Source organism: Nomascus leucogenys, chromosome 8 (genome assembly GCF_006542625.1).
Source record: "Nomascus leucogenys isolate Asia chromosome 8, Asia_NLE_v1, whole genome shotgun sequence".
Lineage (NCBI taxonomy): Eukaryota > Metazoa > Chordata > Mammalia > Primates > Hylobatidae > Nomascus > Nomascus leucogenys.
Window position 1 is genome coordinate 3,506,486 of NC_044388.1, and position 12,387 is coordinate 3,518,872.

General features: G+C 43.1%; 1 protein-coding gene across 1 annotated transcript; it reads right to left on the reverse strand.

The window, feature by feature from the left end:
• Positions 1–216: 216 nt before the first annotated feature.
• On the reverse strand, positions 217–3,291 carry LOC100584175 (olfactory receptor 8S1). The gene is made up of 2 exons (XM_003252213.2): positions 2,534–3,291; positions 217–379 (listed from the first exon to the last, which is right to left on the reverse strand). The coding sequence occupies exons 1-2, from the start codon at positions 3,289–3,291 to the stop codon at positions 217–219; spliced, it is 921 nt and encodes a 306-aa protein (XP_003252261.2).
• Between the last annotated feature and the right edge of the window lie 9,096 nt (positions 3,292–12,387).

Here is a 12,387-nt window from a genome sequence, read left to right on the forward strand (position 1 = left end):
GATTTTCTTGCATAATGACTGGGCCCCCTCTGATGGGTGCTACCTGCTCTGTGACAGTTTCCTCATTGCCTTTGGCTGGGAGCAGGGCGTTGGAGGAAAGAAACTAAGGTCTCTGTTTTGGAAAGAGATGAATGTTTAGATAGCTGAGTGGTGATAGCTCTTCCTCCCTCCTTTTTTCCCCATAACTTTTCCTCCTGCTGAGGCAGGGGCGCTGGGCTACAAGGGAAGCCTGGACTTCCTGGCCAGCATCCTCCTCAGAGCCACCTTTACCTCTTGGTTCTTCAGACTGTAGATGAGGGGGTTCAGCAGGGGGGTTATCACACTGTACTGCACGGAGAGCACTTGCTCTAGGGCTGAGCCGGATGCTGGAGTCATATACCTTGAAGGGAATTGCACAGAAAAGCAACTTATGACAATGGTGACAATTCTCACTGTTGGCAGCAATAATTCATCCCCTCCCTGCAAAGACTCTGCAAAGGAGGTCTTCAGAGCTGACTTTCTCTGGTGGCAGCATCTAGAAATGGCTGATCTGTGAAAAGTCAGTCATTTCTGCCTTCAAACACTTCCAAACATAAGTGAGCTCACACAGAAAGTTATAGGAGCTGCCCCGAAGAACAAGCAGTTCTGCAGCATATCAAAGGTTGCGGGTTAGAACAGAATTAATATTAGGGACAGATACAAAGTAAAACAAAAAAATAGAATTAATAATAATTTCATACATTTCCATAGCATTTCATACTCTTCAAAGCATTATTCCTTAATAGCTATGATGATCCTATGAGGAATTTTTCTCTTTATACACAACAGTACAGAAACGCAATGTTCTCACCTTGTGATGACTGTTCATGTAAAACTGTACACTTAGTTTAAAATATTGTCATTATTCCCAACTTTTATAGCCCTGGGAATTACCCTCAGAATCCTGGCCTATTATTTGTATAAAGTTGAGTGGAACAAACATTTGTCCTTTTAGTTGCATTTTTCTTTGGTTTGGAAAAGAAGCCAAAACTGGTAAAATGGGAGATAAAAATGTGTTAAGCACATAATATGATTCCAAAATAATAAGATTAAAATCTTGGGTACATTTTGCTAAGTACCACTTGGAGTATCTTCCAAAGAAGCACTAGTATTATTATTTATTTGCAATGGCACCATCATTATTGGAATAGACTATCCCAAGGATGTTCCTTGTGGGTTCCAATGTGTTTGGTTATAAAAAAAAATCATCATTTTACTGTTATTTTTTGTCATCTAACTTATTCTTTCTAACATTTCTATGAAGTAAGTAGTCACATCCCTTATGGCAGATGAGGAGACTGAGACAAAGGGAGATGAAGAGATTGGTGCACAGCTCAGTTGAGCTCTCCTGGGCTATTTATTTACTTTTTTCTTTTACTTTTTTTTTTTTCTTTCCTAGCCACTGGACTATAGGTACTGGACTATTCTTACCATCCATTTCCATCCTTGACTTCTCTCTGAATCACAGGCAGGTGAGAAAAATATTGAACAATTTGTGCAAATCCACCTTCAATTTACTAGTAGAAAGCACAGGCATCGATTGTTTTGTCTCCTAGTGAAGGAGGACTAGGCAGCCAGAGCTGTCGAGGTTTGAGAAGCATGGTAAGGAAGGGCACGGATCTTGGTCCAACTTATGGCTCCATTACTAGCTTGTTCTGGGACAGCTGAGAAATTACCTGATCACTCCCCAAACCCCGGTTCTTTGCCTAAGAGTGGGTTGATAATATTTCTCTTGTAGTGTGATGGATGCTAAAATTGGCTTGGCGATGTAAAGCAGCTGGTATACAGTAAATGGCTAGTAAATTGCTACAACATATGTAAGCTTTGGTGACCATCTCCCAGTAGGAAATAAAGATGGCATATGTTTCAAAGAAAGGTTTTATTTTTTGTCTAACACTGAATAAAAATCTAACAAAGTTTCTCTGATTTCTTTTTGCAAACTCCCAAATCTTAGGTTAATGAAGTAGAAAAATCTTTATCTTGGTCTAAACTCATTTTCCAGAATGGACAATTGAAGACTTAGGAAGAAAATAGATTCTGTTTTTTTTTTTTTTTTTTTTTTTTTTTTTGACCTAGTCTCACTCTGTCACCCAGGCTGGAGTGCAGTAGTGCAATTTCCACTCACTGCAACCTCTGCCTCCGAGGTTGAAGCAATTCTCCTGCCTCAGCCTCCCGAGTAGCTAGGACTACAGGTGCATGTGACCACACCTGGCTAATTTTTATATTTTCAGTAGAGATGGGGTTTCACCATGTTGGCCAGGCTAGTCTCCAACTCCTGGGCTCAAGCGATCCACCCACCTCAGCCTCCCAAAGTGCTGGGGTTACAGGCCCGAGCCACTGTACCCAGCTGAAAATAGATTCTTTACAATTCATACAGCTAGTCCATGGTAGAGCCAGCACTAGAGCCTAGGCCTTTTGAATGTCCTGCTATTTTGTAATACTCTCTTCTGCCAACGGAGGCCACTTAGGGTAAGGAATATCCCACATTTATATTCAGGGGTGTAGTATGACATACCTGAGAACTCCTGAAGTATAAAAGATGGTGACCACAAGGAAATGGGAAGAGCAGGTGGAAAAGATCTTGCTCCGACCTGTGGCAGAGTTGATCCTCAGGGCTGTCATGATGATACAGCTGTACGAACCCAGCAAAAGGACAAGGGTGCCAAGGCCCAGGACTGACATGGTGGTGAGAATGGAGGCGATGCTAGCGCGGGGGTCAGAACAGGTCAATGAGAGCACCGGAGGAAGCTCACAGGCAAAACTGCGGATGACATTAGGGCCACAGAAGTGCTGCTGAGCCAGGAGGAGGGTGTTAATTAGACCAGTCCCCATTCCTATGGCCCAGGATGCCCCCACCAGGCCAGCACACACCCTCCTGTTTATAATCACCCCATACAACAGTGGATGACACACGGCCTGAAACCGGTCATAGGCCATGACCGAGAGGAGGCAAGCCTCAGTAGCTCCGGAAAATATGACCAGGGAGATCTGAGTGAAACACTCAAGGAAGGATATTGTCTTCCCCTTAGAAAGAAGGTTCTCTAGCAGTTTAGGCACAATAATGGAGGAATAGAAAGCATCCAGGAAGGAGAGGTGTCCCAGGAAGAAGTACATGGGGGTGTGGAGGTGGGAATCAGTACTGATCACCAGCACCATCAGCAGGTTCCCCAGTAGAATCAAGAGGTAAATCACCAGGAACAGAACAAAGAGCAGCGCCTGAACCTGAGGGTTGTTGGACAGTCCTAGGAGAACAAACACAGTGACTGTGGTCATGTTGCTGACTTCCATGGAGCATTCAAGTTTCCCTTTTGACTGACAAGAACTGAAAAGAATGGTCCAATGGGTTATCAGTGTCAGGGTATGCCTGGGGATCAGGCATTGGCAGTAAAGCTTCAGGGCAGACCCAGGACAGATTCTGTAGCAGAGGAAGCCTTGCCATGTCAGGCTGTGCCAGTCCTTTCCAGCTCAGGGCAGTAACCTATTGGCCATGGTAGACAAGGTGGGGAGGAAAAGTTCAGAGAATCAGACCTAGAAAGGAAGGAGAAGAGAGCAGGGATTATTCAGTCTGGAGAAGGAAGGGAAGGGAGTTGGGACTCCTGAGCGCTGAGAAGTGCTATTCTCTACTTCCAAAAGGAACCGAGCTCAAACCACCGGAAGGCTAACTGGCATAGTGAATAAGCAATGAACATTTTGGCTGACCATCTGGGTGGCAGACCATGACGAGTGTCTGAGTGACTGATAGAAGTATTATGAGACCTGGTCATGGTGCAAGTTGTCTCTCAACCACTGTAAGCTCATAAGCCACTTCAGTTTCTTAAAAAAAAAAAAGTCTGGGAAAAATAGATGGTTTCGAAAGTTCATTCCAGATTAGATTTTTTTTTTTTTTGAGACAGTGTCTTACTCTTTTGCCCAGGCTGGAGTGCAGTGGCACAATCTCGACTCACTGAAGCCTCCACCTCCTAGGTTGAAGCTATTCTCGTGCCTCAGTCCAGCTTAGATTTTTTAAATCTGATTTTTAATTTAATTTTTTTCTAGGGATGGGGTCTCATTACATTGCCCAGGCTAGTTGCAAACTCCTGGTGATCATCCCTCCTTAAGCCTCCCAAAGTACTGGGATTACAGGTGAGTCAATATACCTACTACCAGCTTAGAAATTAAAAAGATGGGGAAACAGTCTTCCTGGGGTGTTTCTGGTACTAAATAGAAGCCCCTTCTCCCCTTCTGTGTCAATCCAAGTAGAAATAACACATGAGTGTATTGGTTTCACGGAAGCCAGGCAGAGGGAAACCCTTGAATGGAAATGAAGACTGTGAACATCAGTCATTCCAAGGCCTTCCTTCCCATTTCAGCGTTTCTGTGAATCTATGATGCCCACTGTTTTCACTGCAATTTCAGGCCTTAACATGGGCATCCACAGAGACTATGCTATTCTTTGGAATATTTGGAAAAAGATTTGGAAAAAGCCAAGTCAAACTTGGATAATTTTTGTGCATCAGAGGGAAGTTAAAGACCAAAAATAGGGATGAGAAATAAAAGAACACGTGGTAAAATGGACAGTTAGAGGATTTAGTCTAGATCAGAGGAAGGTAAAGTGGCTAGTCCCCCTCCCCTTGATGGTTAACTCAGGAAGGTTATCAATGAGAATCTGATCTCAATTCATGACTTGTACCCTCGTGGGTTCCCAGAGTGGGTAGTTTTAGGAGAAGATTGATTTGAATGAGAAGGAAATTTGCCTTCACCTGGGCTCCCTCGGCCAACGAGATGCCCTGAATGGAAGATCCCTGTATGGCATCCTTTCCAAGAGTGGAGCAAAAGCCACAGATAGGAGAGGGCTCTGTGGGCTTCCCTCGGCTTTGTCCTTCCTTTAGAGAATGCAGGGGTGAAACTTCTGAGCAAGAAAATATCCCTATAGCCTTTCTGTCCAAGGGGAAGCCTTAAATCTACCTCCCAAATAATAATGGCCGGAGGGACTTGGTCTCAGCTCTAGGCCTTGGAGAGTGAGGGAGGTCCCTGGAGAGGTCCTTAAGCAGGAGACCTGTTCTGATTCTGAACCGGTTCTCCAGGGCCAACTACATCCCCCTTGTATCATTCTTGTTTCAGTGGGTTGCATCATCAAGAGGGCCCTAGGGTGGCCAATAATTTCATTTTTTCAGGTCTATTATTATGTTTTAAAGTATCTTTGAAAAAAAAAATTTTTACAGTATTTTCAACTTACACACTATTCCCATTGAGCATGTATGGCAGCTTAACTACCCGAATATAAAGTTCGGGAAGTCAAAACTAATCTAGCTTTGTTTTAAAAAATTGTGCTATTGTTATAACGGTTAACAAAGTGAGGAGAAGCACCACTCAAATCATGTTACAATCTCTTTGTTCAGTTGGATTATGGGTTGGTCAAACATTAGACTTCACCCAGGCATAGCTACGATGCAGTGATTCCTCAGAAGAAGACGAAATTCTCAAATCACATACTACCTCAGATGTAATATTAGGGGCAGAATTTAACATTTTCAACATAATACACCATAAAAGTCAGGACTAGTTCTTATCTGAGCCCCACCTTGTAACTTCAGTAACCAAAGACATACTGGTCTATAATGAATTATTTCAAATTAACTAACCAGCCTTTCTCACAAAGAGGAGATTCTTTTTGATGGGGAGAAATGCGAATTTAAGTCTGAACTGAGAAATCTGCTTAACAGTTAGAACTTAATTGTATTTCTGCATTTAAAAAAAGTTTAGGCTTTAACAATTGTTAGTTAACCCTAAAGAACCATTTTAGTTTCCAAAAAGCCAATCCAAATCCCCCAGCAAAAGAGAGCCCCATCTGCTCAAATATGTGAGTACTTCACCCCAGGAGCAAATCCTCTGCATTTGGATTGATTGCTGTGGATCACAGGGTCTTTTAGAGAGGAGTCATCATTGATAATAAGGTCATTCAACTGGTCTTGGACTTGGTCCACAGTTCGTGGGAAGTCTTGAACCGGAATAAACTACTCATGTTCTTCCCCTTCGGCATTTCTTGGAAACAGTGTGGTAGGAGTTATTAAGAAATTATTTTAGGCAGATAGAGAGGAAAAGGGGTCCTTGGAAAGTTTTCATCTCTTTTAAAGCAGCTCCAGAAATGTTGCCTGTCTTAGAGCCAGGTTGGCAACCTTTGATATGCAAATGCAAGCCATTAGAAATTGGGTCCACCCAACATGGCGATTCCCACTATTGTCCTCTTGCCCTTGCCCCCTTATGTGCCTGGCAACAAGGCCACCCCCACATATCCCCATGTTTGTAGAACATCATGGTGCCCTGCATTTGTGTATTAAAAGGCTAGAGTGGGAGGGCCGGTTTTTTTCATGGGCTATGTGAATGATGTACCCGGTCAAACCAATCCCCTAAGCCCTGTGCAAAGCAGACACCACCTCCTCCAGCCTCTTCATATACCTGGCTGCTTTCCACCACACTTGGGGTCTCCTCTGTTGGCTTTAGAGACCCCCACCCTCTATCTCTGTACAGGGGAGCTTCTTCTTTCTTTCTTCTCCCTTCTTTCTTGCCTATTAAACTCTCTGCTCCTTAAAACCACTCCATGTGTGTCCCTGCCGTTTTATCTAATTCAGCATGGGGACCAAGAACCCTGGTGTTCCTCTGCTTATCAAAGCCATATCAGTTTGGTGCATTGGCTGGGAATCTGAGGCACAGCCTTTGTTGGAGTGGTGAATATGAAAGCAAGCTTAAAACCTGTTCTATCATTCAGAGGTGCTCTTAGCCTCTATATTAGAATAAATCAAACAAATCAATGGGAATCTGTCAGCCTAGTACATATGCTTAGCATTGGCTGCCGTACTAAAGACACAGATGTGAAGCTTTCTGGGAAGAACATGGAGAATCCCCTATTACCCACGGGTACTGGTAATGTTGGCCATGTTTGAACTAGCTTCTTTTTACAGGGAGACTTTGCTATCATGCGAGGCTGGGAAAAGTTCTGAGGCAACTGAGAATTACAGACCAGGGCCTAGTGTGATTCAAATGCCTCTGGACCGAATGCAGCCTCTGACAGGCCATTCCAGTGTTTAGGTAGAGAATCCTCAACTGTCCTGTTGCAAAACTCTTCTCCCTTCTCTATCTGTGGCCTCTTACTCTTTCTCTGCGTGAAATGTGCAAGGATTTTTACAGTCTAGGAACAGCGTTTTCCCCTTTTCCTCTGAGGAGAGGTTACTTGCTACAACTTCTCTGGTGAGCACGTGGTATTTCTAAGCCACCTAGTGGAAATAAAAGTCCTCTTCGTAAGACACGTTGCTGCTTCTCTGCGGGACATTGCAGCTTTGGAAGTTTTCTATTTTGCGCTTTTCTACTGCTACTTCTGTAGGCGGGAAAGCTCTGCTTTTAACAGTTAGGAGTAAGATGTCTTCCATAGCCAAATTTTAGTCTTGATATTGTCCCACTGGCAGGAAAATGGCCATTCGGTTTCTACGTTCCTTTAAGGCACCTATTGTGTCTTCTATTAAGACTACTTAATTGGTAAGGGGATTTTAAGTCTGGAAGTTAACCAGAACCATTCTTCTATGGGTAAGTGCTTTAGTATGAGCCATAATAGTATATAAAGTTCAATCTAGCATGCCCCCCGCCTTAAAGGGGGCTTGCCCAATTATGACCTCCTAGAAGTCTAGGAGGTCAAAGGGAAATAAAAGGCAGAGGACTAAGACTTCTTGGGGACAGCATGACTAAGGCCCAAAAGTATAGTTCCTCTGGTGTCATGGCTTGGAGGGTCATGCCTGCAGTCATGGGCGGCACATTTAAATGGGTGCCAGGGATTCAGGAGCCAAGGAGAGAAAATAATTGGGGGGACGCCTCCTACTGCTTTCTTCTCCATACTGGATCACATACTAAAAGGAAGGAGACTAAAAGGATGCTTTTCTTCTCACTTCTCTTTCTAGATGGGTAACAGATCATCTTCAACATGCACTCCCCTGGATTGTATTTTGAAGCACTGGGACTTCTTTGACCTTTAAACTTTGAAGAAAAAGTGGCTTATTTTCTTTTGCAAAAGGGCATGGCCTTTTTACTAGACCTTTGCAAGTGTTGCAAAATCAATCCAGCTCTTTTAGCAACCACATTGGGCAGGCCCAGGGAAAATAGTTCCCCAGAATTAAAAAAGTAACATTCAGGGAAATAATCTGAATGTCCCCCTTATTTTGGGCCCCTTCACGTTCCCTTCTCATTGCAGGACCTTAGTCAAGTAAAGGAGTCTTAGGCCAATTTTCTGATAACACTGATAGGTGTATAGAAGCTTTCCAAAGTTTAACTCAGGTATTTGACTTCTCATGGAGGAATGCTATGCTGCTCCTAAGCCAAACCCTGCTGCAGCTAAAACAGGCAGCTCTGCAAACAGGAGAAAATTTTGGAGATGAGCAATATGTCTTCTATAGTAGGCCAAAAGGGAAAAGAGAAAATAGAGAAGGCAAAGAAATAGGGGAAACACCATTCCCAATAGGAAAAGAGGCAATACCTCTTGACAACCCAAATTGGAACTTCATTCCGTGGTGTTTTTCCTTCTTTCATGGTTTAAAAAGGCTTCTATCTCTTTTATAATGTTCTCCCAACCTGGAAAAGTTAATTTTCCAAAACTTAAAAATATTTGGCTTAGAGTTGAGCTGGGGGAAGGGAACCCAGAAGACTAATATGCTGGCAAAAGGGTAAAAATTTCTTACCAGTCAGGCTTTTGTCTTCTCTCTCACTGTGCAAAATGGCAAAAGGGATAATAAGAATCATTGTTGGAGAGGTTCCAAGATGGCCAAATAGGAAAAGCTCCAGTCTAGAGCTACCAGCATGAATGATGCAGAAGATGGGTGATTTCTGCATTTCCAACTGTGGTACCAGGTTCATCTCACTGGGGCTTGTCGGACAGTGGATGCAGCCCACGGTGCGTGAGCCAAAGCAAGGTGGGGCATTGCCTAACCCGGGAAATGCAAGGGGTCGGGGAATTCCCTTTCCTAGCCTAGGGAAGCCGTGACAGACGTTACCTGGAAAATAGGGACACTCCCACCCTAATTCTGTGCTTTTCCAATGGTCTTAGCAAATGGCACACCAGGAGATTATAGCTTGTGCCTGGCTCAGAGGGTCCCACGCCCAAGGAGCCTCGCTCACTGCTAGCACAGCAGTCTGAGATCGAACTGCAAGGCGGCAGCGAGGCTGGGGGAGGGGTCTTGCCATTGCTGAGGCTTGAGTAGGTAAACAAAGCGGCCGGGAAGCTCAAACTGGGTGGAGCCCACTGCAGCTTAAGGAGGCCTGCCTGCCTCTGTAGACCCCACCTCTGGGGGCAGGTGCATAGCTGAATAAAAGGCAGCAGAAACTTCTGCAGACTTTAATGTCCCTGTCTGACAGCTTTGAAGAGAGTAGTGGTTCTTCCAGCATGGAGTTTGAGATCTGAGAATGGACAGACTGCCTCCTCAAGTGGGGCCTTGACCCCCGAGTAGCCTAACTGGGAGGCATTTCTAAGTAGGGGCCAACTGACACTCATATGGCTGGGTGCCCCTCTGAGACAAGGCTTCCAGAGGAAGGATCAGGCAGCAACATTTGCTGTTCTGCAATATTTGCTGTTCTGCAGCCTCCACTGTTGATACCCAGGCAAACAGGGTCTGGAGAGGACCTCCAGAAAATTCCAACAGACCTGCAGCTGAAGGTCCTGAGTGTTAGAAGGAAAACTAACAAACAGAAAGGACATCCACATCAGGACCCCATCTGTATGTCACCAACATCAAAGACCAAAGGTAGATAAAACCACAAAGATGGGGAGAAACCAGAGCAGAAAAGCTGAAAATTCTAAAAATCAGAGCTCCCTTCTCCTCCAAAGGAGTGCAGCTCCTCACCAGCAACGGAACAAAGCTGGATGGAGAATGACTTTGATGAGTTGAGAGAAGAAGGCTTCAGATGATTGGTAATAACAAACTTCTCTGAGCTAAAGGAGGATGTTTAAACCCATCACAACGAAGCTAAAAACCTTGAAAAAAGATTAGATGAATGGCTAACTAGAATAAATAGTGTAGAGAAGACCTTAAGTGACCTGATGGAGTTGAAAACCATGGCACAAGAACTACGTGACATATGCACAAGCTTCAGTAGCCGATTTGATCAACTCGAAGAAAAGGTATCAGTGATTGAAGAACAAATGAATGAAATGAAGTGAGAAGAGGAGTTTAGAGAAAAAAGAGTAAAAAGAAATGAACAAACCTCCAAGAAATATGGGACTATGTGAAAAGACCAAATCTATGTCTGATTGGTGTATCTGAAAGTGACGGAGAGAATGGAACCAAGTTGGAAAACACTCTGCAGGATATCATCCAGGAGAACTTCACCAACATAGCAAGGCAGGCTAACATTCAAATTCAGGAAATACAGACAATGCCACAAAGATACTCTTCAAGAACAGCAATTCCAAGACACATAATTGTCAGATTCACCAAAGTTGAAATGAAGGAAAAAATGTTAAGGGCAGCCAGAGAGAAAGGTTGGGTAAACCACAAAGGGAAGCCCATCAGACTAACAGTGGATCTCTTGGCAGAAGCTCTACAAGCCAGAAGAGAGTGGGGACCAATATTCAACATTCTTAAAGAAAAGAATTTTCAACCCAGAATTTAATATCCAGCCAAACTAAGCTTCATAAGTGAAGGAGAAATAAAATCATTTACAGACAAGCAAATGCTGAGAGATTTTGTCACCACCAGGCCTGCCTTACAAGAGCTCCTGGAGGAAGCACTACACATGGAAAGGAACAATCGGTACCAGCCACTACAAAAACATGCCAAATTGTAAAGACCATAGGTGCTAGGAAGAAACTGCAGCAACTAACGAGCAAAATAACCAGCTAACATCATAATTACAGGATCAAATTCACACATAACAATATTAACCTTAAATGTAAATGGGCTAAATTCTCCAATTAAGAGACACAGACTGGCAAATTGGATAGAGTCAAGACCCATCAGTGTGCTGTATTCAGGAGACCCATCTCACGTGCAGAGACACATATAGGCTCAAAATAAAGGGATGGAGGAAGATCTACCAAGCAAATGGAAAACAAAAAAACAGCAGGGGTTGCAATCCTAGTCTCTGATAAAACAGACTTTGAACCAATAAAGATCAAAAGAGACAAAGAAGGCCATTACATAATGGTAAAGGGATCAATTCAACAAGAAGAGCTAACTATTCTAAATATATATGCACCCAATACAGGAGCACCCAAATTCATAAAGCAAGTCCTGAGTGACCTACAAAGAGACTTAGACTCCCACACAATAATAATGGGAGACTTTAACACCCCACTGTCAACATTAGACAGATCAACGAGACAGAAAGTTAACAAGGTTATTGAGGAATAGAACTCAGCTCTGCACCAAGCAGACCTAACAGACATCTACAGAACTCTCCACCCCAAATCAACAGAATATACATTCTTTTCAGTACCACACCACACCTATTCCAAAATTGACCACATAGTTGGAAGTAAAGCACTCCTCAGCAAATGTAAAAGAACAGAAATTATAACAAACTGTCTCTCAGACCACAGTGCAATCAACTAGAACTCAGGATTAAGAAACTCACTCAAAACCACTCAACTGCATGGAAACTGAACAACCTGCTCCTGAATGACTGCTGGGTACATAACAAAATGAAGGCAGAAATAAAGATGTTCTTTGAAACCAATGAGAACAAAGACACAATATACCAGAATCTCTGGGACACATTTAAAGCAGTAGGTAGAGGGAAATTTATAGCACTAAATGACCACAAGAGAAAGCAGGAAAGATCTAAAATTGACACCCTAACATCACAATTAAAAGAACTAGAGAAGTAAGAGCAAACAAATTCAAAAGCTAGCAGAAGGCAAGAAATAACTAAGAATAGAACAGAATGGAAGGAGATAGAGGCACAAAAAACCCTTTAAAAAAATCAATGAATCCAGGAGCCAGTTTTTTGAAAAGATCAACAAAATTGATAGACAGGTAGCAAGACTAATAAAGAAGAAAAGAGAGAAGAATCAAATAGATGCAATTAAAAATGGTAAAGGGGAGATCACCACCGATCCCACAGAAATACAAAGTACCATCAGAGAATACTATAAACACCTCTATGCAAATAAACTAGAAAACCTAGAAGAAATGGATAAATTCCTGGACACACATACCCTCCCAAGACTAAACCAGGAAGAAGTTGAATCCCTGAATAGACCAATATCAGGCTCTGAAAATGAGGCAATAATTAAGAGCCTACCAACCAAAAAAAATCCAGCACCAGATGGATTCACAGCCGAATTCTACCAGAGGTACAAAGAGAAGCTAGTACCATTCCTTCTGAAACTATTCCAATCAATAGAAAAGGAGG